This window comes from Dermochelys coriacea, chromosome 3 (assembly GCF_009764565.3).
Source record: "Dermochelys coriacea isolate rDerCor1 chromosome 3, rDerCor1.pri.v4, whole genome shotgun sequence".
Lineage (NCBI taxonomy): Eukaryota > Metazoa > Chordata > Testudines > Dermochelyidae > Dermochelys > Dermochelys coriacea.
Genome location: NC_050070.1, coordinates 209,783,898 through 209,811,382, shown reverse-complemented (window position 1 = coordinate 209,811,382; position 27,485 = coordinate 209,783,898). Strand labels below are relative to the sequence as shown.

At 42.6% G+C, this 27,485-nt stretch overlaps 1 protein-coding gene across 12 annotated transcripts in view; it reads left to right on the top strand.

Moving 5' to 3' along the window:
• The window catches only part of BCL2L11 (BCL2 like 11), a 50,375-nt gene extending 29,824 nt beyond the window's left edge, over positions 1-20,551 (top strand). For 9 of the 12 annotated variants that reach the window (XM_043512404.1, XM_043512401.1, XM_043512405.1 and 6 more), the window contains one exon: positions 15,444-20,551. In XM_043512404.1, the coding sequence (XP_043368339.1) occupies positions 15,444-15,530 (87 nt within the window). In that variant the 3' untranslated portion in view covers positions 15,531-20,551. The remainder of the gene's footprint in view (positions 1-15,443) is intronic. The other 3 variants (XM_038396082.2, XM_038396080.2, XM_043512403.1) reach the window with 2 other exon arrangements.
• The last annotated feature ends 6,934 nt before the right edge of the window (positions 20,552-27,485 follow it).

Genomic DNA, 27,485 nt, shown 5'->3' with positions numbered 1-27,485 from the left:
GAGGGAATATTGTTTATTGGACCAACTTTTGTTGATGAAAGACAAGCTTTTGAGCTTACAGAGGACCTGAAGAAGAGCTCTCTGTAAGCTTGAAAGTCTGTCTCTCTCACCCACAGAAGTTGGTCCAATAAAATATATTACCTCACCCACCTGGTCTCTCAAAAACTCCATTTTGACAGTTGTGACCATTAAGAAACTGGTTTATGTATATCATTCACTAAGATATTGAAATTAAAAATAATGCTGACATGCTGTGTAAATGTCTGTCTCAGGGCAGGTCTACACTACGGGGCTCAGTCGACCTAAGTTACACAACTCCAGCTATGTCAAATTGGAGTCAACATACCTTAGGCCGACTTATTGCGGTGTCTACACTGTGCTGGTTCGACAGGAGGAACTCTCCTGTCGACTTACCTTATGCTTCTTCCTGTGGTGGAGGAACAGAGTCGACAGGAGAGCGATCGGTGGTCAATTTAGCGGAATCGACCCCCTGGTGGATTGATTGCCGGGCGTCTATCCCCCAGTAAGTGGAGACAAGCCGTTAGTCTAAGCAAACTTCCTGGGGCAGTGTGATCTAGTGGATTGGTCCCAATACTAGGAAGCAGGACGCATGGGTTTCATTCTCTGCTACTGCTCTTGAAAACACTTCATGACTGTTCCTGTTTCCCCATCAGTAGAATGGGGACTATAACGCTTAGCTTCGTTTGTAAACCACTTTGAGAAATATGTATGAAAAAGGTTATATTAAACTCTTGCTCTGAATAATCCAGATGGATTGATTTTAAATCACCAGTTTTAATCAGGATTTCAGTTGTCAAACAGGAAACATTAAAATTAATCTTATTTTTCATTTGTGCTTTTTATTAGTTTTCCTGTAGAAAGGCTGATTCATGCTCATTGGTAACCATTAAAACGTTGATTTGCAACTAAATATATCCTTTACACTAAATCTGGTACTTGTTTTTGCTAACCAGGAGATATACTATAGCTATATGCATTTATTTAAGCAATTGTATAGTTTAACTATATTTGAGGTTATTAATTTTTATATTTATGTTCAAAAATTTACTAGATTTTTACACCTAATCTGTTTCAAATTGCAGTTGGATGGAAATTGGAATTAAATTAACACTGGGCAGACCCCTGCATTCTAAAATTGCTAACGTAGTTAAAACTAATACAAATGTGCCGCATAGATAAGCGGGGGAAGTGAGTTCATCAAACCCTGTTTTGCATTTGAAACGAGCTGATTAAACTACGTATTATCTGTGGGGAGTGAATGGAACTGATAGTTTCTGGTTACTGTGCCCTTCGAGGTTTCAGAACTAGTAGATCTTATCCTCATGAATCTTGGTTTTTATTCAGAGATTTGAGGAGGAAAATAAGCTTTCTTGCTTTTTCAACTCCCAGTTGGTTTCTCAACTTTGAACTAGTCCTTGAACTGAACTAGGAGAGTAGAATGAAATGACGAAAATAGTCTGACAAACATTGGTTTAGCACCAACAAGCTCTGCTTAGCCAGTGATTTCTTCCCGCTCACTGGTTTCTTTAAAACGTGGGTGGCAAATATGTAGTGTTTGAATGTTGTTCTAATTTATTGTTAATTATTTTAAGATATAGATTGTCATAATTGCTAATTTGATTTGAAATAGGTTTGCAAACAAAGAAAAATATATTAAAATTTGATTTTAAAAATGGGGTTTTTATTTAATTTTTTTTAATCCACCTTGGTTGAATCTTTTTGTGTAATAAGTTGAACATGGTAACAGTTTGACAAGTCACCTGACACCAAAGATAAAACACTACTTAATCCATAGGGCTTCTAGAGGGTAATGGATAATGTTACTGGTCTGTGTAAAGATAGTATAATTATTCCATGGTATTTCAGCTAGACCCATTCTCCACCATGTGGTGATTGTATTTTGAAGGAACAGAGTAGTACATTGTGTGGGTTATTGCAAAAGCTTTTCTTCTATAGGGGTTTGTGTTCAAATCTGTGTAAAGTCACAAGATTTTAATAGACTTGAGCACATTTTAATACCCATTGGCAGTCTGTTCAAGAGAAAATCAGAATTGAAATTAAAAGGTTGTGGCAGGTACTGGAAATTTATATAATTTAATTTATATAATTTTCATTTTCAATCCCACTTCTTATACATCCGAACAGTCAGTTTGCTCTTTTGACTGTTGCTGTACCATGGGCATGTGTCTTTTTCTTAAGCTGACCACAGTAATGCTCTGGCCTATTTCCTGAATGGTTAGTTAAATTGGTTAGTTAAATTCTAAATTAACAGTTAATACTTGTAGTTCAAATTATTCCTTCTATTTGTTAACACCGAAATTAATCTGCTGCTGTTTTCCTCATTCACTGCAAGTGATGGCTGTGATGACTCTGCTTTTAGAGATTGAGATGCTTGGTCATTATATCACAAGTTTTAAGAGGGGTTTTTATCCAAGGTTTGAAAAAATTACCAATTCTAAGGTAAAGGAGTGAAAAATTGATAAAGCATTCCCTCCCAAAATCTATGAAATGGCAGTATTCAGGATGTGAGCGTACCATGGATTTATAGACGGGCAATATGATATTTTCTGTCGTCTTATCTATCCCTTTTTTAATGATTGCCAACATTCTGTTTGCTTTTTTGACTGCTGCTGCACATTGAGTGGATGTTTTCAGAGCACTATCCACAATGACTCCAGCATCTTTCTTGAGTGGTAACAGCTAATTTAGACCCCATCATTTTATATGTATAGTTGAGATTGTTTTCCACTGTGCATTACTTTGCATTTATCAACATTGAATTTCATCAGCCATTTTGTTGCCCAGTCACCCAGTTTTGAGAGACCCTTTTGTAGTTCTTCAGTCTGCCTGGAACTTAACTATCTTGAGTAGTTTTGTATCATCAGCAAATTTTGCTGCTTCACTGTTTACTCCTTTTTCCAGATTATTTATGAATACGTTGAATAGGACTGGTCCCAGAAGAGACCCCTGGGGGACACCACTATTCACCTCTCTACATTCTTAAAACTGACCATTTATTCCAAGAGCAAGTAATAAATTTCCTGCCTCTTCTCTTCTCTTCTCTTCTCTTCTCTTCTCTTCTCTTCTCTTCTCTTCTCTTCTCTTCTCTTCTCTTCTCTTCTCTTCTCTTCTCTTCTCTTCTCTTTTTTATTTTATTTTATTTTATGTGGGACCTTTACTACAGAGGATAAAATACGTGTTGCCAGTCATCTGCAAGGTACTCTGTGGAGTTCTCTTCCTTCCCCATTGATTAGTAAATTTGTACTTTCTCTTTCCAACAGGATGAAAGCCATGACCAGGGCTTTGCAGCACTTGCTGGAGATCCAAACAATCCAGCTCATTCCAAAATGCCAGCTACAATTTTAGGAATTTACTCCTTTCTATTGTATACAGGCTCTACATGGTCAGTAGGGGCACAATTAGTGTTAGATTGCAAGTGGCACAATTCTTCTGTCATCTACGTTCACTCAAAACAGAAGGCACTTAGTCCATCACAGCTGCTGTTTGACCGTAGGAGACTTCCTCAGTGCTCATCAAGGATTTCTGTAATTTGCAACAGATCCTCAGCGTTTTCAGTGTTCTATTTTTCTCTTTGGCCTAACACTAGCACTAAGAGGTTGTTCAAAGATCATGACGGTGGTGCCTGCAGCTATCCATTACACCATCTCCCCATTCTTCTTTACCTGGATAATTGGCAGCTTGGGGCTTTTAATGAGTGAGTCAGCTTTGTTAGCAGTTCTAGCATTAGTGTGTCCTCTGTCTCAACAAGACAGATTTGATAAACCAAAACAAAAGCAGGCTCATGTGGGGGCTCTTTTGGATATCATCATCAGGCTCAGGGCGATGCAGACCCAGTTAACAGAAGTCATGACCTGGCTCACAGAACTGTTGCCATAAGCCAGGAGCTCCTGTCCTCTCCTGTGAACTTCCCTGACTCAGTTCTCCCCCACTCAGCAGAACTTCATGTGTCTGTTCTTCTCAGAAGTCCTCCTGGTGGTGGCAGCTCTCCAGGGAATTTATTGGAAGGTATGCCCTTGCAAGAGTCACATCACCACTGACGTCAGTCTCAAGCTGGGGAGCAGGTCTCCTATACAGAAATGCCCAGGAAATGTGGTCCAGACAGGACCACATCGAGGTCCTTGACTTCTGAGCAGCAAGCTTAGCCTTGTTCCAGTTCAAGGACATGGTCTCTGACTGACTCTGCTGTGGTGGCTTCTGATCTGTAACTAAAGGGGAGAACTTCAGCCAGAGAGGAGAGGGTTCTCTTAGAAGGGGCGGAGAAGGATGTTAGAACTTGGCAGCCATGCAGGTAGCAGGCTGTATAGGAGATGTACGGGTGGACTGGTGAGTCTCCAAGGCATCTGTTATAGTGAGCAGTCCCTGAACAGGACAGCCATCCTCTCACGTGGCTCAATCTGGGGGAGGATTGACGTGCATCTCCTTTCCCTGTCAACAGAATCGCAAGCTGAAAAGTCTCGGCATGCAGAGAAGGCATATTTCAGCAATCTGTGATACTAAGGCTCATGTTGCAGGATTCTGCCCCTTAGGGTATCTCTACACTGCAGTTAAACACCCGTAGCTGGCCTTTCTCAGCTAACTTGGGCTTGGGCTGCAAAACTGCAGTTCAGATGTCTGGGCTCCCAGAGCCCAGGCTACAGCCCAGCACTGGTCGTCTACACTGCAGTTTTATAGCCCAAGCCCAAGTCAGCTGACATGGGCCAGCCACGGGTATTTTACTGCAGTGTAGAGAGACCCTTAGTGACCAGAATTTTCAGGTTAGCAGAACTGATTTGCTAAAGTCTGCATAGGTTGTCCCTCCTTGGAACCTCAGTGCTGTATTTTTCATTAGGAACCTCTGGCCTCTGTGTTTTCATTTTGGTTCTCAGCCAAGTGGCTTTTCTAGGGGCCATTACCTATGCATGGAGAGCAGGTGAGCTGGCAGCCCTCTCCTACCACTACCTCTTTCTGGTTTCCACAGTGATAAAGTATCTGACGGGTTCTCAGTTTTTGATTCCCCATTATTAATCAGTCTCCTTTCCTTTAGTCCTTAGCTGGCATCAGATAAGGAAAGGGTTTGATGTTCCCCTAGTGATTTAAGCTATACCTACATAGAATCAAGGAGTTTGGGGTCAAAGAAAAAGGCAGTTTGCCACCATCCTAGATAGATGTATATTAAGGAATCATATGCAGGGGAGTCTCCCATGCCCCATAGGCATTAGAGTTCACTCCTTGTATTGAGAACACCAACTGAGCACAGAGAAAATCTGCCTCATAGAGAATGATCTTTTGGTAATGCATACACATCTTCATACACCATTCTTGTGTGGATGTCAGAACTTCCTCACATCCAACTTTCAAGCACAGGGTCTTGAGTGCTGTCGTTCAGAGATCCTCTGTCCAGGCCTCCAGTTAGCCAGGCCTTAGCATTGGGTATTGCTAGATGGTGTCTAGTTTGAGGCTTCCAGTTATAAAGGACAATCTGATTTTATCTGTAAGCAGCCTGAAATCCTATTTTCTGCATTGTTCTCATTTTAGATTGTGATTAGAAGATTGCCCCCTGCAAGGGAAGTTGACTGTTTAGCAAAGATGGGTTGCTAACTGAAGAGATATAGACATCTGCTATAGCGATGGAGGAGGAGCAACCCAGAATCCAAAGTGTTGTAGCCCTTTTTAGAAGGAAAATTTATAGGCAAGGCCAAAATTCCCATTTTAACAACCCTTGCCACTGAACAGGAGTCTTCAGAGCATAGAAGAGACTAGTCTAGTTATTTGAACTCTGCAGCTGTTGATTCTCATGCACTTTTTTGTTTCAAGGCCTAGATACTGCTTCTATCTTAAGATACTTCTTTTAAAACTTCCGTTTTGTTTTCCTCCTTTTCAGTTCCTTACAGTAGCCAACTTTAATGCTTTATACAAATTAAAGAAAATTTAAGACACTTGTTGTAAACTTTTATGTGATGTGTGGGTGTATGCAGCATTATATCCATGCTCGTCCTCGGATTTTAGAGACCAGGTGGGTGAGGTAATATCTCTTATTAGACCAGCTTCTGTTGATGAAAGAGACAAGCTTGCAAACTACACAGAGCTCTTCAAGTTTGTGAGAGTGTAGTCACTAGTAATTTTTCTTGGTTCATTTTAAAATGGAGACAAGTAAAATTGGTTCATGTTTTCATTTCTATAATGCTTTATTTAAAGTGTGGTCTGTAGGAGCCTTGGAGGTGGTGTGTGGGGCATTCTGCATAAGATTAGTGCTGTCTCATCAAATTGAGGGCTTTAGGAGCACATGAATGTGTCTGCTCATGGTTCTCTAAACTTATTGGCACTGACATCAGTGGATTATCTCCTCCTAAATATTGCCACAGTTGTTGTTGTTTTTGCATGTTGCAGCCTTTTTTGTTACTGTAGGAAGAAATGTAATTGTTTTTCAGTGGTTGAGTCATTAAGCCCTTTGTTCGCTTTAAGGAGGAGTGTCTGGGAAATTACAATTTAAACATGCAATTTTATGCATATAGTGCTCAACTCAGTCTCTGTTGCCATCTGAAAGCCAGCGTAGTATGTTTTATAGATTTAAAAGTTTTATATATGTTCTAATAAGCTAACAAATGGGTCTGAAATTGACAATAGCCATTGAACAGGGCTGATTGCAATATTGCTCTCAAATAAAAAAAAAATGTATGTTTGTTTGTTTGTTTGTTTTTGTTGTTTTTGCTTCTGGGGGGAGGGGGGAATAAAACGCCACCACCAGACATGGCAATACCACAGATTTTGACTGCAGTTTAATTTGTCATTGAATGGTTTTGGAGGGATGATCGAATGTTTTTATTTTGTATAAAATTGAGAAGGAAATTGAGGGATATTAAACATTCTTAAGGGTGAAAAAACTATGAAGCTATGTAGTGAGGTTAGAAAGAGGGGACTGAGTGAACTATTAGTGCAAAAATAGCACTCGGACAAGTGTAAATGGTCAGACAGGTGAGTGCAACAATGCACAGTGGCTCAGCACTTTATTCCTTGCATTTTCTGTTAGGCAAAATGCTGTTCACATTGCCTGTTCGTGTATAGTGGACAAAAGGGACTGACTCTGATTCCATCTGCCAGTATGCTGCAGAGCATGGAGAAGCAAAGTGCAGGAAGGACACACACGCGCGCGCGCACGCGCGCGCGCACACGCGCGCGCGCACACACGCGCACACGCGCGCGCGCACTGTTGGGTGCTGGGTGGGTGGGTGAGATCACTGTCTTGCCTTGCTTGGTTGGGGAACGGCAGTAAGAGTGAATGCCCCTTTCTGCGAGGAGAGAGAGTTGAGGGGAGGAAGAGAAGCGAGGAGTTCCCCTTCTAAGTAGATAGGCATGTAGGGGAGAGGAAAGAGCAGCTCTTCATGCCATGCCAGTTATCCTTGGCTGGAGCTGGAGCATCTGATGTACCATATAATCCATTTGTTTCCTCCTTACCCTCTCTCCATAGCTTCATTTCAAGCTATTCTTTTATACTTCGTGGCTGGTGGGGTGGGGGGACAACCAGAGAACCGCTACCCAAGATCATATGGAAGACTGAACCCTGCTGGGAAACCATGGACTTCTCTGGGTGGGGTCAAGTGGGATGTGTTTGGCATTTTGCTCCTAGCTAATAGTTTTAGTCCTCTGGTGAGTGTTCAGAGTCCTAGTCCATGGTTCTTTGAGTTTGATGTGCTGCAGTAAATAGCAAGCAGTTTTTGTGTTCTCATTGGAACTTGCTCTCCCCAAACCTCATCCCCCATCCCTGTCTGAGAACAGTCTGGATGTGCTGACCTTCAGGGCATGTCAGCAATTGCCATTTAAAGTGCAAAAAATCCTTTTTTTGCACAAAAACCATGGGAGCATCTACACTTGCCAATGACTTTTTGCGGTGAAATTCAGAAGTTTCACCGCAAACAGAAAACCACCTCCACAAGAGGCGTACAATTTTAACGCTAATCCTTTTGCGGTGATGTGCAAGTGAAGACACGTTCTTCCTGTTTACAGAGCTTTTAGCCTCTGGAGTATATCCCACAGTGCCTCTGTGACCACTTTGGCCAGCAGCTCTGCTGCTCTGACGCCAGGTAAACAGACATCCGCCCCTTCCCTGTAAAGCCCCAGGAACTTTGAAACTCCCCTTCCTGTTTTCTTGGCAAGTGCTCACGTCGTATCGGGCTAGGTGATGATGCCTGCTCCATGGAGCAAATGATCTGCTGCTTGGAGCAAAGCTGAGCTCCTTGAGCTGATCAATGTTTGGGGAGAGGGGGCTGTGCAGGGACCCAGGATGCCCCGCGATCACCGCCCCCCCACCTGCCTTCCCACAAGACCTATCCTCAAAAGGGAGAGAGCTGCACTGTGATATAGCTGCCCCCAGTGCTCAGCGATGGAAGTGCTGCGAATGTGAGCGCAATCTGAGGCCTGTGGAAGTGCGTGAGCACACAAACCAGCACTTTTCTTTTACCGGTTCCCTATCACTGGTGAAACTGACGGCACAAAAACTCTGCAAGTGAAGACATAGCCTCATTGTGCTATGGGAAGCTTCTCCATCGACTTGGGGCCTGAATGGGACTGAGGTGCAGAGTGGGGATAGGGAGTTCTCTCATAAGTTTTGTGGGGAGAGGGCTGTTGGTTAGGTTCTGTTAGTTTCAGCTGAAGAGTGTGTGTGTGTTTGCTGTCAGGCACTCTGTGCGAAAGAGGCACCTTCTTTTATACTGCTGTAAATTAATACAAATTGTTGTTCTTTTACTCTATTGCCTGGGGCCCTAGGCACAGACTGGAGCCCCACTCTGTTAAGTGGTGTACAAACACAGAACAAAAAGCTGGTCCCTGCCCCAAGGGGCAAAAATATATGAAGGGGCCTCGTGTGATATTTTTTTCTTGTGTACTGATTCCAGGAGAGAGAGAGAGAGAGAGAGAGAGAGAATGCATGTTCTATAAGGCAATGGTTCTCAACCAGGGGTACGCATACCTCTGAGGTTAGTCATGTGTCTTCCAGGGGGTATATCAACTCATCTAGAGATTTGCCTGTTTTACAACAAGCTACATAAAAAGCATTATCTAAGTCAGTACAAACTAAAATTCCATACAGACACTGCTTTGTTTATACTGCTTGGTAGACTGTACACTGAAATGTAAGTACAATATTTATATTCCAATTGATTTATTTTATAATTACATGGTAAAATATGAGAGAGACAACAAGTTTTCAGTAATAGTGTGCAGTGACACTTGTATTTTTATGTCTGATTCTATAAGCAAGTAGATCTTAAGTGAGGTGTAACTTCGGGATTGGGAAGACAAATCAGATTCCTGAAGGGGGGACAATAATCTGGAAAGGTTGAGAGCCACTAGTATAAGGCAACTTGGGAGTTGCACCCAGGGCTGCCCCTAGAAGGGTGCAGGTTCTGGGACAAACCCCCCTGCCCCGCCTCTTCCCCCAAGCCCCTGCCCTGCTTCCTTCACATTACTATAGCTGAGATAAGATCTGGCGAATACAGTCATTTATGTTGCTCGCTCTTTTCTATATCATGGCTTGCGATTGAAGCAATTCAGAATTCCATGGAAAGAGGATAGTACTAAACCCTAGTTGCTTCAAAAGAAATAGTTATGACTCACATTTTTTTGTTCATCTTTGTTAGGTCCTGTACAGCTCATGATATAAAGACATAAGGGTTCCCACAATCTGAGTCACATGAGCTTAGGGTGCCACTGGAAAGTCAGTGACAGTTAAAAGGAGATGAGAGCATCCAGTGTAGAATAGGATCAAAATAGAGCATAGCTACGTCAAGTCTATGCATTTCCTACAAATCTCTTAACAATGTCCTGGACTGGACTTTTTAAAAATAGTCTTATGCCCCCTCTCCCTGCCCTTTCTTACTGTATGTAGCCTGATTATTTTAACCTTAGAAATATGCTAATAGTTTGACAGTGATGTCAACAGGTTCTGTAAAAGATCAACCCAACAGACTCAAGCCGTAAGGGTAGTCCAACAGAAGGATATAAAAGGTAATTGGGCCCTCAGGCCTAAATACCATTCCTCAGCCAGAGTTCTGTCCTCCTGTCCATATCTCATTGGGGCCCAGCCATGCTGTCCACTCTACATGAGCATTTGTCCCATGCCTCAACTTGCTGCTCTCTGTCCTCAGTCAGCAACGTGCTGCTTCCCTGTCTGTGTCTCAGCTTTTCATTCCCAGCTCTCGGGCTGTCTGGTCTTGCCACTGCTTCCAGTTTGCTGTTCCTGCTCTAGCGTAAGTTGGGGCTTCCCACCCAAGTCTGATTGCTTCTAACATCAGGATTGTACTTCCTTTTTCCTCGTCTGTAGGGATTTTGGAGCTCTGCAGTAGCTGATGTTGGACTGGATAACACAGTGGCCTCTGCTGGTTAGTTCCATTTCCACCATCTCATTTGGGGTGGGAGGAAGTATCCAGTGATGAGCCATCAGGTTCACTTCAGTATGACGTGTTCATTGCTGTTAATATTGCTCGACCCAGTAGGAAGGAAACCCCTCCCAATGCCTCCTCTTGGCTACAGGCCTGTGCTTAAATTTCTGACTATCCATTCTCCTGATGTTTTTTCTTCTATATCGTTAACTTTTCTCCCCCAATAGGTGGATATCTGCCACCTAAACGTTCTATTGCATGAGTTTAATCCTTGAGGGGGCCATTTAGGGATCTGGTGCAAAAAATTGGGGATTGGTCCTGCTTTGAGCAGGGGGTTGGACTAGATGATCTCCTGAGGTCCCTTCCAGCCCTGATAGACTATGATTCTAAGCTCATGAACAAAAGTTGGGAATCCTGCAATGATGTCAGCTTCAGCGTGATGTCCTGTTTGCCAGCATGTTACTTTGCTTAGCCTAGGAGAGCAATAGGGTGTGATTTGACCAGCTGTAAATGACTGCATGTTAAAGAACAGAACAAGGAATGAAAGGCATTGGCATAATAACTTTAAAAAAATGACAGGTCACTTCGCTCTTTAGGAATCCTCTTACAGCAGCCTAGGTATTGCTGCTCATGTGGTCTGTAAGGTCAGACATTGCTTATAGACCATCTGAGAGAGCGCCATAGCTTAGCAGTGTCTGCAAATGCCATTACCAGTGGTGGATGTGGAGATGGTTCACTTCATCATTCATACCTGGAAACTGAGCAGAATGCATAGCTAAACATTGTAACAATGGGCACTCACAACAAGTCTTTGAAGGAGCAGCTTGCTGTCAAGGTCTGTGTGTGTTTCCTACACCCCTGCTTCCCTGGATTGAACTCCTGTGGATTGTTTTCATTTGGGTATTTTGGCATAAGTGGAATGAAATTCCTAGACTCTTGCCTGGATAATTATTTCATGTTAGATTAAGGTAGATTGAATCCTTGGAAAACTGCATTTTCTAAGGATTATTATTATTCTGGTTAGTTATGCTGACAGGGTGTATACGCATGTAAGTGGGATTGAACCCTTTCACTGCTGGGTTACTGCCTCTGACCTCCTCTCACCCCATCCATCACAGTCCCTTTGCTACCAGTCTCTCTTCTCCATCATCCTTGTTCCCTTGAACATGCCAACCCCCTATAGGTCCCTTCCTTCTCCAGCCCCCGCTACCTTCTTTGGGATTAAGATGCAGAAACATCCCTCCCCCCTTCCTTTGCACCCAACTAACTTTTAAGTCTGTGGAACACCCTCCCCCAATGTCATTTCAAGTTAGAACTGCATTAGGTGATCTCCCTACCCTGATAAAGGTTTTCGGTAAAATGTCTGCATTTTGGCCATTCCTACTTGGGTTTAATGTTAGAAAACTTACCCTATAGCAGCATCAGCCAACTGAGAGAGCCACTGGAGCGAGTTCTGTCCTAAAACAGTTCACTGGTAGTGGCATCCGTAGTTGACATCTGTCCAAAGTAAACTGGTTAAAGAGAAGAGGGTCACCTGTTTCTCCTCTCTGTGGGATGTGGTTATAGCTAGCAGGTGTTTCTTCTTTGCTTACACACATTTCCCTTGACTGAATTATAACTTTCTTTACTCACAATAGTTTTGTCTTACTCAGCCTTATTACTTGATACACTTCAATTATTTTGCAGTCCACTACAATTTACTTATATTCTGGGTGTGTCTCATGTTTCTGCTGTTGGTGTTGGAACTTACTTTCTAACATTGGGATTGGCAGAAGAGGCCAACAGCATAGTTATCCCCGGTGACAAAAACCTGTAGTAAAGAGCAAGTTGTCTGTCGGACACCTGGTCCTATTTCCTCCTGTGTGCCTGCTTCCTCACTTCCTGATGCTTTTATTTTCCTTCTTAAATCTTCCCACAGTCTCGCTTTTAAAACCAGTAATTCCTGTGGCAGGGAGTGTTGGGTGATCCCTACATCTAAAACTTTCCCTCCACCACTAACCAGATTAATCTGAATGTATTACCTCAACCTGTCTACAGAGAGGCCTATGGTCTCTCCCATAGCTGAGACACCGCTGTTGCAGCAGAACTGGGGCTGAATGATCCTGATGGCTTTATGTAATATTGTCCTTACGGGTGGCCTGAAGAGAAGGAAATAAAATAGGTTTGTGCCTGTTTAAAAATTTTATTTCATGCAAATGTTTTATTTTGCCTTTGAAATACTTCAAAAATTGGGTTTTGTCTTCTGTCTTGCTCATGTCTTGAGGACGCAGAAATAGATTGAAAGCTTATTCAGCCCTTATTTTAAGAGGCATGGTATTGGGGTGGGATAGTTAGATTAAACTATAGGTTAAGTTTTGATACCTGTTTCACTCAAATAAAGAACAAAACTGGACAGTTTGAACAAAACTAATTTCCTCTCAAAATTAAGCAGGTTTCACCAACAGCCTTCTTTATAAATCATAAGAAAGAAGGACACAGATCTAAGAATTTTTCCTTTACAGATAAACTTCAAACACATCCTCTGTTAATAACAGACAAACACAAGCCCTGTTTGGCATTTGCCAGTTCTAGTTAACGGTCCAGATATTCAGCTTCCTGTTCCATGGGGGTCAATTCACTAGGCTGTAGTCTAGGAAACTTACTCTTTCTTTTGAGCAGATGTTAAGAAACTGACTTGTATTTATTGTCCCAATTGAAAATAAAACCTTAAGTTCATTTCAGTAAACTTTTGACAAGTCGGTATTAAAACTGGAGCAAAATCAATTCTATGTGTAAAAGATAAAAAAAAACACATGCTGTGGTTAAGTGTCTCTGCAGGCATTGCATACAGAAAACTGCTTTCCTCCCATCTTGTTACTGAGATACAGAGAAGAAATGCCCTGGCCTTATCGCAATTCCATTATGTCAAGCAAGTTCTCGAGAGCCAGGGTAACAGCTTGGAGAAAACTGCACCAGCTGCTGCAGAGTTTCTTCTCTGTCTGGGAGATGCTGACTGCCTTGTGTGAATAATTACTGTTAACCTGTCTCAAACCAGTGCTGATTGTAACTGGCCAGAGGCTTCCAGCCAAACAGTTACCTACCCTGCCTGTCAGGCAGAGAGAGGGCGAAGTTTTCATTTTAAAAGGCCATGCCTGTGTCCTTTCACAGCATTTTTGACTTTGTGTGCAGATATTATGATTATTATTGTTATTAATAAGGAAATGAGTAGCACAGTTTTCAGTTCCTAACAATGAAGCAATTAATCTGATTTTATTGAGAGAGTTGGTTTGTGTGTTGTATTTTTTATATACGTTTAGTAACCCTGGAACAATGTCTTCCAAATTGTGGTCATATGTAACAGAAGTGAGAAAACAAATCTGGCAGTGTGTGTGTTTTTGTGTTCGTGTTCCATGCCAGCTATTTCATTCGTATCACATCAGCTGCTTACTTTCCCGATTTGCCACATGTAAAATTTGCCAATAGTTCAATGTAGTCAAAACGTAACACAGTAGAACCTCAGAATTACAAATTGGCCAGTCAACCACGCACCTCATTTGGAACCAGAAGTACGCAGTCAGGCGGCAGCAGCAGAGATGCCAAAAAATCAGCACAGTACTGTGTTAAACATAAACTACTAAAACAAAGGGAAAGTTTAAAAAAAAAATTGACAAGGTAAAACAGTTTCTGTGCTTGTTTTGTTTAAACTGAGATGGTGAAAAGGAACATTTTTCTTCTGCATAGTTGTTTCAAAGCTGCCTTAAGTCAATGTTCAGCTGTATTAAGTCAATGTGAACTTTTGAAAGAACCACCAGAATGTTTTGTTCAGAATTAGACATTTCAGAGTTACAAACAACCTCCATTCCCACGGTGTTCCTCATAACTCTGAGGTTCTACTGTATAACAAATGTGCAGTTTATAATTTTTACCCCCTATTTTTACATTTTCCCCTTTCAGCTGAAAAGAGCAAAGTTGTTTTTAGATGTCTACATGTTATAGAGACTTAAATGTTGACCAAACAGTGTTTACACAGGTGGAGTCACTTGAGAACAATTGGAGGTTCACTAGTTCATTAGTTCTGGCACAGATTGCCTCTAGCTTTATTTAGCTTCTTAGCGTGAATTACACCAAATCACTGGTTTTCTTAAATAAATTACAGCTACCAGATTTTACCCGTTGGGAATCTGAAACATTTTTCAGAGTCAACTATTTGGACTATGGCACAATTATACTCTGAGAATACCTTGTTGGCTTTTCCCAATATTTTTGTTTCATCTGTACCAAATTGCATAAATTACATGTTATTTTTTTAATACGTAGCCAATCTTAGAATCAACTCGGTGTCAGTGTATTAAACATGTAACAAGTATAAATATAATGATCGTTGCTGTGGTTCTAAAATCAGTGGTCCCCAAACTTTTTATGTCGCTTTCCCCTTACCCTTAATGAAATCTGTCTGCGCCCCACCAGGAGCAGGGCCGGGGGCTGAGAGCCAAGGCTGGGTTGCTCTCCCTCTGGGGGCTGACCCAGAACCTGCTGCACCCCACCCTCCCAAATGTTCCTCTGGGCTCCCCAGTTTGGGGACCACTGTTCTAAATTAATGTATGCATTCTTACTGTGTATCTGAAATAGTGAGGAGGAGGAGGAGTCTCTTTCATCTGGTGTAGGTACTGCAGGTGCAAAGTTAACATTCCACTATACCCCACTTAGCAAAATGGAAGCTATATCTGACCACAGTTTTAAAACAAAAATACCCAGTTACCTTGTTAACGCCTCAATATCCTGTTTGAGTTCTCTATTAAACCATGATTAACTCGCTTTTGAAATCCATACAGTGGTTTGGGAAAAATTTATTGAATTACCAAAGGAAACAATGACCTATCAAATGACTAGCTTGCTCCTCTTTTAAAAAAAAAAAAAAAAATTCTATTCTATTTGCCGTTGGCATTATCCAGCATCAGTCTGTTAATTTCAAAATGTTCCATCACAATTGGTTAGTGTGTAAGCTGGGTCATAGGTACTTCTGGAAAGGAGACTTCAGGAATGAAAAAATAAACGTCTTTTCTGTTCCAGGGTTTCTTGGATAATCCAGCAGTAAACCACCAGATTGTTTTGCGCCTGTTACGTTATATCATCCGCCTCATTTGGAGACTGCAGTGATGGGTACATACAGAGAGAGACAGTCTGAGATTGTCCAGTTGTCACCAGAATCCAGCAAAACCAAGCAGCAATAGTACCCTTTCCATACCTTGTATATGCAACTACCAAATCCTCCTTTTCCTAAAGGACATCAGATACATTGGGAGGAGCAGTAGGACTCTGTGTTTGTGAAAAATATGCACATAGACTGTCCATTTTGTCTGCTATCAGAAGACAGAGGGTTTTTAAATGGGAATTCACTGTGAACACGTCATGATGGATTTTGGAAATGGATATATAAAAGCTTTGTGAAGCAGGACTTTATGTGAGAGTGGTGTTTACGCTGGTTTTTCTTGAACTTTTAAAAGACTGTTTTGGAAAGAAGATGATCAAACATTATTGAATGATTTTCATACTCCGTTTTCTGGAAACCTGTAGACTAATCTCGGATATATTCTGCAATGGAGTTAACTGAGCCAGCTAACTTGCAGAGCTGCCTTAGTTTGTTATAACTGTGTACAGATGTCCCCCCCCCACCTCCCACCCCGCAAGGAGGGGTCAGATTCATGCTCTCCCTCCATTCTTAGCCCCTTTCATGGAAAAACAGCAAAGTCATGAATTGAAGCTGGTTGAAGAAGGGTGGAAGGATTTGCATCAGACCTTCAATTACCCTGCAAATCTCTGCTATCACCCTAAATTCAACTGTGTATGTGTCACACAAACAGCATACTTCCTGCTGACTGATTTTAAACTGCAGCTAAGTGCAACTGACGCACTCCCCCTGAAACTTCCACCCTACCAGCAGGAATCTCAAAGTTGACATGAAATTTGCAGCTTAACTGTGAAAGTGTTATGCTTCAAAAACCATACCAAGTTGCCTTTCTAAAAGTTTATATCTAATGAGTCTGGATACATTTGTGTATTATATGATATAGAATGTTGAAAGTTGGGGATAATAGAACAATAAAATTTGTGGGGTAAAACAATTCCAGAGACACTGCAATCTTACCCAAAGTTGGAGGGTTGCATAACTTCAAAACTACTTTAAACTTCACTTAATATTTTACTGTGACTGTTGATAAACCCAATTGGTATTGCTGGTTTTTTATTGTTTTGGATTTTTGCTAGAGCCGGCTTTGTACTTAAGACGTATTCTGAGAGATGCAAGGAACTAACAAATGTTAACAGTTGAATACGTGGACTGCTGACTGAGTTGCATCCATCTTGAGAGCAATAGTACAGTATTTGAATTGGTTGTGGTGGTTCAAAAAATCCCACAAGTGAATAAATATCCATTGGAAGCAAAAGTTGGGCCATTTTGAAAGTTCTAGCAAAACTTCCATAAATCTTTTAAAATAATAAAATTGTAAGGGCACTAACTGTATTCATACATCAGACATTCTGTAACTTGTTTAAAGATTAACCAAAAACAGAACGAAGTTAAATCAAGATTTCTATACAGAAGTGACTCACTAACTCGGTTGTGGGAGACATCCAAAGTTTTAACTTACCTTTTCTTTAATTAGATCTTCCTTCTACAGAACTCCCTTTACCACTTCTTGGGTTGCTGAAGTTATTCCAGAAGGCATCATTCTGTGAAACCACAAATACCATGGATTGCATGACTTCTAAACTTCTGGTATTTAGAACATAAAGTGATGCATTCTGTAACAACTTCATTGACCCAAGAAGTGCCAAGAGGACTTCCCAGAAAGAAAAATTTTATTTTTAATTTTTGTGTGTATATTGAATGCCGCCCTGAGCCTGTTGCATGGGCACTGTAAGCACAGATCTAGGTTTAAACTGAATTTTAATATTGGTTTTATAGTTCACCTTTACACCATGGGAAAGTGCATGACAGGTGCTTTGGGGAGCGCACAGTTCCTTTAGATGGTGTGGTGTATTAATGCAGAATTTACCCCAGTCTGGCTTAAGAATTGTCTTCAGAATCTGGCTTCCTTTTGTATGTGATGCAGAGAGCTTGCATGATTCAGTTTGTTTCTGTTTGCTACACTCTACTTCAAAATGCCGCATTTTATTTCTGGTTTCACCAGCACCATAGAAAAATATGGTAGCTTTACTTTCAAAACATTGCAATATGTTCATCAGCATATACTGATTTGCCATTGTATTTTTTTTTTTTAGTTTTGACAAGTAAATTTGTATAATATGTACTCTATGCACTGACCACTGGTGCCTCTGGGGCAGGTGGAAGGGCTCCTCTAAACATGGCTCTATTCCCCAGTTGCATTAATCCACCCCTGTGAGCAGTGAATCCGGAGGATAAAAGCATATGTTGGCTCTGTAGGCTAAACCTTTGTCCTAGGAGTTGGCCTCAATTATCAAAGCAGTGGTTTTTTTTTTTTTAACTTTTTAAGAGAAATATTGGTGACTTAAATTGTATCTGGAGTTTCAAGCAGAAATTTAGTGCTGATGGCAGATAATCGCTTCCATAACAGCATGGCTTTGGCTCATACCAAAGTACTAGGTGTAAAGGGGAGTGGGGAATTCATAAGGTCCTACATGTAATGAATGGAGCAGGTATAAATGTATGTTCAATAATGACTTCTCACTGCTACCAGGTGCTAGAAGTGAGAATAAGATGGAAGGGGGCTATGAGACAATTACTTTTGTTCCATTTTGAACATTCCTCATCCATCAGAGTTATACAGCCATTAAATAGATTAGACAAAAATCAGATTTTTCCAACACTAGAGGTTGCAGTCCTCTTTTGCACAGAATTGGACCCTAGCCACTTATTGGAACAACATTAGAGTTGATCAGATGCTTTCAGGTATAAGAGACTTGAAACCTCCTCATAAGGCCACATTGTCCACTAGTTGTCATGATGAACAGCGTAGAGCTAGTTCTGAAATTTGGAATTATATGTACCTTTCTGAACACACCAAAGACATTTCTGTTTACAGTACCCCTCACACACGCTTCTACAATTGGCGTCCGTGTGCACACACACATGCGCGCTTCTACAAGTGGAGCACTTTATTTCAGTTCTTTTCAGTAGTGCCCTTGGGAGAGTTGGCATCAGTACTATATATTTTCTCCCTCTCCATCCCACCTCTTAATAAGGGTCTGCTGGCCCAGTGCCTGGAGACTTGGGTGCTTTCTTTGTACATTTACCTCTAGCATGGTAGTGCAACAGGTTTGCCACCACGGCTTCAGACTAGCTTACTATAAGCGTAATAAATGATTTAAAAAACAATTCTGTGAATTATATGAACATTAAAGAACAAGATATTGGCACCATGTGACTTGGAATTCTCTGCACTCTTGTTTATCAAGAAGTTTCCTGCAGATGTTTTTACAGTATGTATTTTAAAAAAATAACTAAAACTAATCCCATTGTTTTTGACAATTTAAAACTGGTTTTGTGCCTTGGCAACCTCTCTGCCTAGGTTAGATTTGTGGGTGGTTATTGAGTTTTTCTTAAATCTCAACATGACATTAAAAACAGTTATAATACTTTTGCTACATTGTTAGTGGAGGAATTTTTTAATTCTATATAATCCATACTCTACCCTGCCAAAACTACTTTATGAAGAATTTTCTTTGGTTGTGGAGAAACCAGATTCAAATTTTTCTTACAAAACTTGTATGATACGGTATTATGCTTTTTCTCCTTCAATAATTGTAAATATTTGAGTATTTATTAGATTAGGGCATCATATTATTCTTATAATCTGAGCCAAATGTCTGTGTGCAATGTTTTCTTTTCTTACTATGTCATGTAAAGTTTTGTACAGCATATAAAGTAAATTACTGTTTTTCTAAGTCTTTTTTAGAATTGAACTTGGTAAATACTGTAGATTCTTTTTTCTGTGTAATTAATGCACTCTACTGTTCCATAATGCTGTAACTTGTAGAAATGTTGTATATTTATTTTCTGCTTATTTAAGTTCCTGTAAAGTTTTTAATGAATTTTTACTGGTATATATGGAATTAGTGATTGATCAGTTTAGAGCACTGTCTTCTAATTCAGTGCAATCAATAACATTTAGTTACTGAGTAAAATGTTCAAAAGTGCCTAAGTGACTTAGGCTCCTAATTCCCAGTTTCAAAAGAGGGTGTGAAGTACCTAAGTCAGAGTGTCACAAAGTCCAGGGGACTTGGGTTTCTGCGTGCCTAAAGTCTCTTTTGAAAATTATATCCACAATTTAAACCCCCCATTTTGGCCACTTTTCTTAACTTTCTGGACTCAGTGATTCAGCACAGTACATAGAGGCAGAGATTTGAAGTAAAATGTGACATGGAGGTGCAAAGTAGGCCAAACACCAAAGCCACATCCAGAATCTCTGTGTAGTTCAAAGCATTAATTTGTTACAAATAACTTCATCAGTCTAAGCAAAACATTATTATCCCAAGGGCAGTTTATTCAAACATATTATTAAACTGAAGTGCAGTAGTCTGTTGATCACTTTTTCAAGACCTCTACAATGTGCCAATTCCCCACCACCTCATTCTCCACTGCCTTCAGATTTCACCATCCCTGTGCTCCTGCTGAATCTGGCTGAATTGCTTCATCCAGCTGCCAGAATTAAAAATTATGCTGTAGATTTCAGTTCGATAACTTGATCGTGCTTCCTGGTAACTCAATAATAACCCTAGTTTGGGATATTAAACACCTTATCCTCAGTTTACATAGTGCAGGACATGGCTGTTACCTCGTAAACAAGAAGCCTCTGCAAGTTATTTATAGAACTACTTTCTACTTTGATTTTTAGAGTAAACTTTTGCATCCTGGTTTCAAGACCACTCATTACTGTAGTAAAGCTCCTGATCAGGTACAAACAAACATAGCACTGATCATGTACTGATTAATCACTAACTTGTTTCATAGGACCCAGCATATGTAGCATTTTTATTGCAATTTCCCTGGCTTACTTGTGGTTTGCACTGATGAATTTTTGACAGGGTAATTGCCACTTTACTTGTGCAATACTGCTGTACATAGCTACAGATCTTTTTTTAAGATGCAATCTTTTATGTTCTTAATGAATTTTATATTAATAAAACTTCCATCTATTTGTGATGAGTATTATTTTTCTCAAATTCAAAATTTTATGCTCTTCTGAAATAAGATGTAGGGAATTGTAGATCAGCTTTAATTATCTGTCTCTGATACCTGCATGTACATGGACCTGTGCAAGTACCACTTGCTTTTCCAGGCATTTTAACCTTGTTTAATTTAAGCATTTTCCATGTCCTTATTCAGGATGGAGTTTGGAAGAGCACACTTTTTTCATACCATTTCAACCATAACCTTGGAATGTCTTTGTTAAATGTTTCCGTGGGGTGCATTGAATTCCCCCATGCTTCTCTGTACACAGACTGCTGCTGTCACAGTGGATGAGAACCTCACCTGAGGAATGAGTGGCACTGTCTCTCTCAAAGTCACGTTCGTGTTTGCATTCCACTGTTGCTTTTCCACCCATGCACACAGAGTATCAAACACCCTCATTGTCACGTGGGCTGGCCTGGAATTAAAGAGCTGGTTGGGAGGGGAATAGTTCAGTGGGGTTTGGATCGGGCCCATAATGAGCTAGTGGAGGGACTAGAGTGCATCCAAAACATTTTTTACACAACACTCATTTTACAGGCATTGTAAATGACCTAGAGGACAAAATTAAAACAAATGGGCTCTTGTGAGGAGCAAGATGGGCAGAAAATGAGACTAATATTCAACTTGGAAATCTGTAAGTTAATACACTGGGGGAAATAATCAAATGCAGCCTAGATAAGCATGGCCTGTACAGCAAAGCTAGACACAGCCCAAATCCCCACTGAGAACTGTGACGGCTCAGAGCTCCACCCAGGGGCGTATCCTGACCAAGCCAAAGCCTGAATTTAGCTCCAGGAGTAATACTAGATCCTAACTGCTGGATGAAGGTGAATAAAGGATGGGGATGCAACACTGTGGGCCCCAGCATGCTGCAGAGGGGCAGTACTAGATTCTGTTGAATTTTTTATCCTGCAAGTGACCATAACAAGGATTTATATAACCCAGGAAGAGTCAGTGTTCTGCTTTCAACAGGGGACTGTAGGGAGGAATAGGAGGGTCAGAAGGTGCCCTGAGGGGTTTCAGGTGTGAAAGTGAAAAGCCAAAAGCAGGAGAGGGAAACAGTGGTTATGTGGGAGCCTTTGAAGGGCATGAGGGTCCTGTGAGTCCCCCAGCCATCCGTGCAAGGGAAGATCTTGACAGGATGATGCTGAGCTTGGCCTTGCTGGGACATGTGAAGTGGTCAGTGACAGCAGCAGTGTCAGACAGTGGCAGACAGTGGCAGGCTGGAGGTAGGTTACATGCAGGAGAGGAGTAAAGTGAGGAAGCCCTGGTGCAGAGAGGATGCAGGCATGGCAAAGGGTTCCAGCACCAGGACTCATGGGGTATGGGGTAGATGGAGGTGCACAGGAAGAACTGAGGATTTGGCAACAGCCAGCATGTGAGGTGTCAGGAAGGGCTGGGGTGGAATATGGCAGAATAAATGAGAATTTAGTAGGGGTCATCCAGGCTGGGAGGACAGAGCAGCAAGCCCTGAAGGGCTGAGGGCAGGAGTGAGCTGCTAGGTTTGGAAGTCATTTGTACAGAGGCAATCAGCCAGTGCTAATGTGTCAAGGAGGTACAGGAGGGTGGGCCTAAGCATAGACTGTGCAAAGGGAGACCCATGAGGGGAGGAGATGGACAGTGAAGTCATGGGAGAATCAGCTGAACAAGGAGAGCAAAAAACCATGAAAAGGGAACTTTGATCTGAACTAAATTGGTTCTGTGAGGGGCTCTGGTTTTTGGCTAGCAGTGACCAGCCAGTGGGTGGGTCAGAACCGAGAGCACCAGGTGGGTGATTTTTGGATTGCAGTACTCAAACCCCACCTAGCCAGCTTTCAGGTACAGGAAGCTCCACCTTCCATCTGCCAATGGTGCATGAGGCCTCAGAGGATCTGGGCCTTAGTGTTTAACTATGGAGGAACAAAGAATGTCAGCTACACCCCCAGGGTGGGGGGACACACTAGCCTGGGAAGCAGGGATTCGGAACAGGACTTCGGGGTCTTGGTGGAAAATCAGCTGAACGTGAGCTCCCAGTGCAAGACTGGGGCCAAACAAGGTAATGAGATCCTGGGAGGCATAAACAGGGGACTCTTGAGTAGGAGGTGAGAGGTGATTTTACCTCTGTGTTTGGCCCAGATGCAACTGCTGCTGCAATTCTGTGCCCAGGGCTGGTGTCCGCAATTTAAGAGGGATTTTGATAAATTGGAGGGGAGCCACAAGGATGACTGAAGGGTTAGAAAACCTGCCTTATCACAATTATTCAGTTCATCAAAGAGAAGGTTCAGGGGTGACTTGACCGGTCTCTAAGTGTCTACGCGAGGATAATAGATGGCTTTTCAGTCTAGCAGACAAAGGTACAACAAGATCCCCAGGCTGGAAGTGGAAGCTAGTCAAATTCAACCTGGAAACAAAGCACACGCTTTTAACCCCTGGGTAAATTCTTCCACTGGTGGTGGTGAATTCTCAATCACTAGGAATTTTAAAACCAAACTGGGAGGTTTTTCTAAAAGATCAATTAGGTTGAAGCACAGTAGTTGGCACTAAAGCAGAAATTAATCCAGGGATGGTCTATGACCTGTGTTATGCAGTCAAGCTGGGTTATTACAATGGTCCCTTCTGGACTCAAAATCTATTAATCTGTGAAGAAATCCCACCGGCAGCTGAGCCACATTACTGCAGGGGTAGCTTTGACACTGGAGACTCCTGTGCTAACCGAGGGCATGGCAAAGAGAAACACACCACGCGAGACTGTGGACTGCTACGTCTCAGATCAGAACACTCTGCTGTGTGACCTCCTGCAGTGTCCAGTATGAAACGCACCCTCTTGCCAGCGCCAGCCCACAAGAAAGGAACCACAAGGCTTACATCAAAGGAAGGACAGGCTGCCAGAAAGCAAAGAGCAGAGACCAGTGCTGTTTGTCACAGATCTAATGAGGTGCTCCCTGGAGCGCTGGGAGGAGAAGCCAAGCCTCTGGAGTCTGAGCAGCATCCAGCCACTGTCCCCATCTTGGGGTGCAGACCTGCAGTCAAACGCTCCCTCCTGAGAGCGGATCCTGCTGCTCAGCCCCTGAGCCTAGTTCTGGCCGTTCAGACCGTCCTGTCCTCTCACACACCCTCCCCTAGAACTCCATCTCAGGGTGAGAGCCTTCTGGGTGACCAGAGGAACACAGCAGTTGGGGAGCATTTAAATAGAGACACTTGGCCCAGAAGCTAACAATTCTTCTCTCACCTCATCATACAAAACACAAGAGGACAGATCGTTTAAAAACCAAACCTCCCACCTGTACTGCACTTCTCTAGATCTCCCTTCCCTTGGGATTCCTTGCCACACGCAGGCTGTTACATCGCTGGATGTCTTCTTCCTCCCTTCTTCTCTCCTGCCCCACAGTTCCTCTCCCTGTGGGGCTCTCTTTATATGTTCCCCTTGCAACACTTGGCTTCCTTTGTTGTCTCTCTTTGGTAACTTTCCACTGCGCCAAAAAAACCCCTCCCCTCAACGAGGATGGATAAAACTGCTTTCCCCCTAGAATTCTGTCACTTTTTCACATAACTTTTGTATGGTCAAAGTGCTGTCATTACCATTAAGCCTTCCCTGGTGTATGCCTGCTGCAGTCCTGTCAGTCAGCAATGGGGCATCTATTATACATATATCGATAGGCTTTCCAAGGCCTGGTAATTTCACGATACATTTGTCACCCTTTGAGGCTAAGTGCACCCCTATTTCCCCTCCATGGTCCCTTGAGGGCACCCACTTAAGGTTTCTGGCACCCAGCCATCACCTCCCTTGGGCAGGGACCCACATCTGTCCCCCTTCTGACCGGGGGTTTTCATGCCACCCAGCAAGTCAGGCTGCCTGAAGGCTAGTGCCTGCGTGTTGCTTTTGCTCCGAGGATGAGGGTCCGTGTATTGCCAGAAGTTACCACCCAGCTTTTTCTAAACAAGCACATTTCTTCTTCAGGGGAAAACATTACAGAGAAAACAAACACCAGTAAGAGTTCCCATACACATGCTAAAAGCTCACCTTACCTTATGGGGCCCTAGTTGGTCAAAGTCTTTCCAATCCTTCTACAAGGGTTGGATCTCCAGCCGCGGGCAGACAGTCCTGTCCATTTGCTGGATCAGAAGGCTCTGTGTCAATTCAAGTTCATCCTTTCATACCAAAAGTCCTTTCTTCTCCTAGTCTCAGGGAAACCCAGCTTGGGAGCAGGATCTGCAAACCATGCCAGGAGGTGGTGCCTTGCTAGTATATCACCCCTCACCCCGTGTTTAGTTCCTGGAGGAGCTGTGGTAATTCTCCCCCATGAACTTGCAACAATCCCTGTCCCATAGTGATACATAAACGTAATACAATATAGTCCCCCGTGCTATTGCACGCAGTTGCAGGATCTGTCACAACAAATTTCATATCACCCAGAATTCCTAAGCTGCACTGACAGGGCCCCATCTCGTCCCCTTATTTCACCATGCTCAGAACCTAGCTACTACAGCAACTGGTTCCCTCGACGTACCACAGAGAGAGAAAATACATTGGACTGAATTAATGTTCTAGGATGGCAGCATGGTGCTTATCTAGCTACCTGTCCTAGTTAGTGGGCCCCATCACTGCAGAATTTGAGCACCTCATGGTCTTAAATATATTTATCCTCACAACATCCCTGTGAGGCAGGGCAGGGCTGGTATCCTCACGTCACACATGGGGAGCAGAGGCACCAAGAAAGTAAGTAACTTGACCAGGGTCACATGGAAAGTCTGTGGCAGAGCAGGAATTGAACCCAGGTAACATGTACACTTAAAAGTAGTTGTGCTGCTGTAGTGCTTTGGGGTAGCTGCTTGCTACAGCGATGGGAGGGGTGCTCTCGTCACCATAGGGAATCCACCTCCTGAGAGGCATAACTAGATAAATGGAAAAAGAACAGGAGGACTTGTGGCACCTTAGAGACTAACAAATGTATTAGAGCATAAGCTTTTGTGAGCTACAGCTCACTTCATCGGATGCAGACTAACACGGCTGCTACTCTGAAACCTGTCATTAGGTAAATGGAAGAATTCTTCCATCAACCTAGCGCTGTCTACAGTGGGGGTGAGGCCGGCTTACCTCTGTCACGTGGGGGGGTGGGATTTTCACAGCAATGTAGCTAGGTCAACCTAAGATTGTGAGTGTAGACCTGGCTCAGGCCAGTGCCTGAACCTCAGGAACCTCTTCCTCCCTCTGTTGTCCCCAGGCTGCCCCAAAAAATGATTCTGTGATTTTTTTTCCCACTTTGTGGGAATGGCTAGTCTCAGAACTGCTACAAAATTGTACCATTGTACCCACAGTAGAATTTAACTCACAAGGGGGAAAAAGCCATTTTATCCCATTCTGCTTGAGATTTAAGCTCCAGTTACAAGCTGCTTCAGGCATGTGTCATCGGTTTAGTTCTGGTCAGAGCTGCTTTGAAGTTCCTTGACTGTTAAAATATGTCTATTAAATGGAGCTAGTTGACAAGATGTTTTCCAGCACTTCCTGGAGCATTCTAAAATAAAAACTGCCCCTCCTAGCAGGGAGAATCCAACAGCCAACTCAAATCCAGCAGTCGTAGGCTCCTTTCTTATAATTATGAAATAAAATCCAGCGGTTCCTCGTATTCATAACACACAATTACCTTGTCCATACCCCAGGCTCCCAAGTGCACTTGCAGGGGAAGTTAACCAATGCTCAAGCTGCAGGCCACAGATTCTGAAGTTGGGAGTCCATAAAAACTAAGGGCCCGTGTTACACAACCGGGTGGAAGGCTTCCAAAGTTCTGCAGCCTGGGGAAGACATTAACCTTTCAGTTTATTTTATTATTGCCCTGTTCAAAACCATCCTGAGCCGCAGCCTCTCCTGACCACACCAACATCCAAGTGAACATGTGATATATGCCATCATGTGCCAGCAATGCCCCTCTGCCATGTACATTGGTCAAACTGGACAGTCTCTACGTAAAAGAATAAATGGACAAATCAGACGTCAAGAATTATAAACATTCAAAAACCAGTTAGAGAACACTTCAATCTCTCTGGTCACTCGATTACAGACCTAAAAATGGCAATACTTCAACAAAAAAACTTCAAAAACAGACTCCAACGAGAGACTGCTGAATTGGAATTAATTTGCAAACTGGATACAATTAACTTAGGCTTGAATAGAGACTGAGAGTGGATGGGTCATTACACAAAGTAAAACTATTTCCCCATGTTATTTTCCCACCTCCCCCCCCCCACTGTTCCTCACACGTTCTTGTCAACTGCTGGAAATGGCCCACCTTGATTATCACTACAAAAGGTTTTCTTCCTCCCCCCCAACCCCCCACCCCCACTCTCCTGCTGGTAATAGCTCATCTTAAGTGATCACTCTGGTTACAGTGTGAATGGTAACACCCATTGTTTCATGTTCTCTGTGTATATAAATCTCCTCACTGTATTTTCCACTGAATGCATCCGATGAAGTGAGCTGTAGCTCACGAAAGCTTATGCTCAAATAAATTTGTTAGTCTCTAAGGTTCCACAAGTCCTCCTGTTCTTCAAGTGAACAGGAACGTTCCTGGCCAAAGGATGCGCAGCTCTAACCGGAGTGCTGAGCGCTAGCGAACGTGCCGTGGGCACACTGGCGGAAAGCCGAGGAGTGGGCCAGGCCTGCGGTGCAGTGAGAAACGTGCAGTGATCTGTACGCGGGGCAATCCCTTGAGGAGCTTTGCTGTTCTAAGAAGCCATGCCTGGGCGTGGGCACCGTTCAGTCGCTGACTGGGGTCTGCACAGCACAGACACCGTTGTAGTTCCTTTAGTCACCACGATGGTGTTTATGGAACTGACACTTCACTTTTCAAGGCAGGTCATCCCATTGCAGGACCTGCCCAGGCGTGTGCTGTGGTGCTGAGAGGGAACAGCCCCTGGGGGCAGGT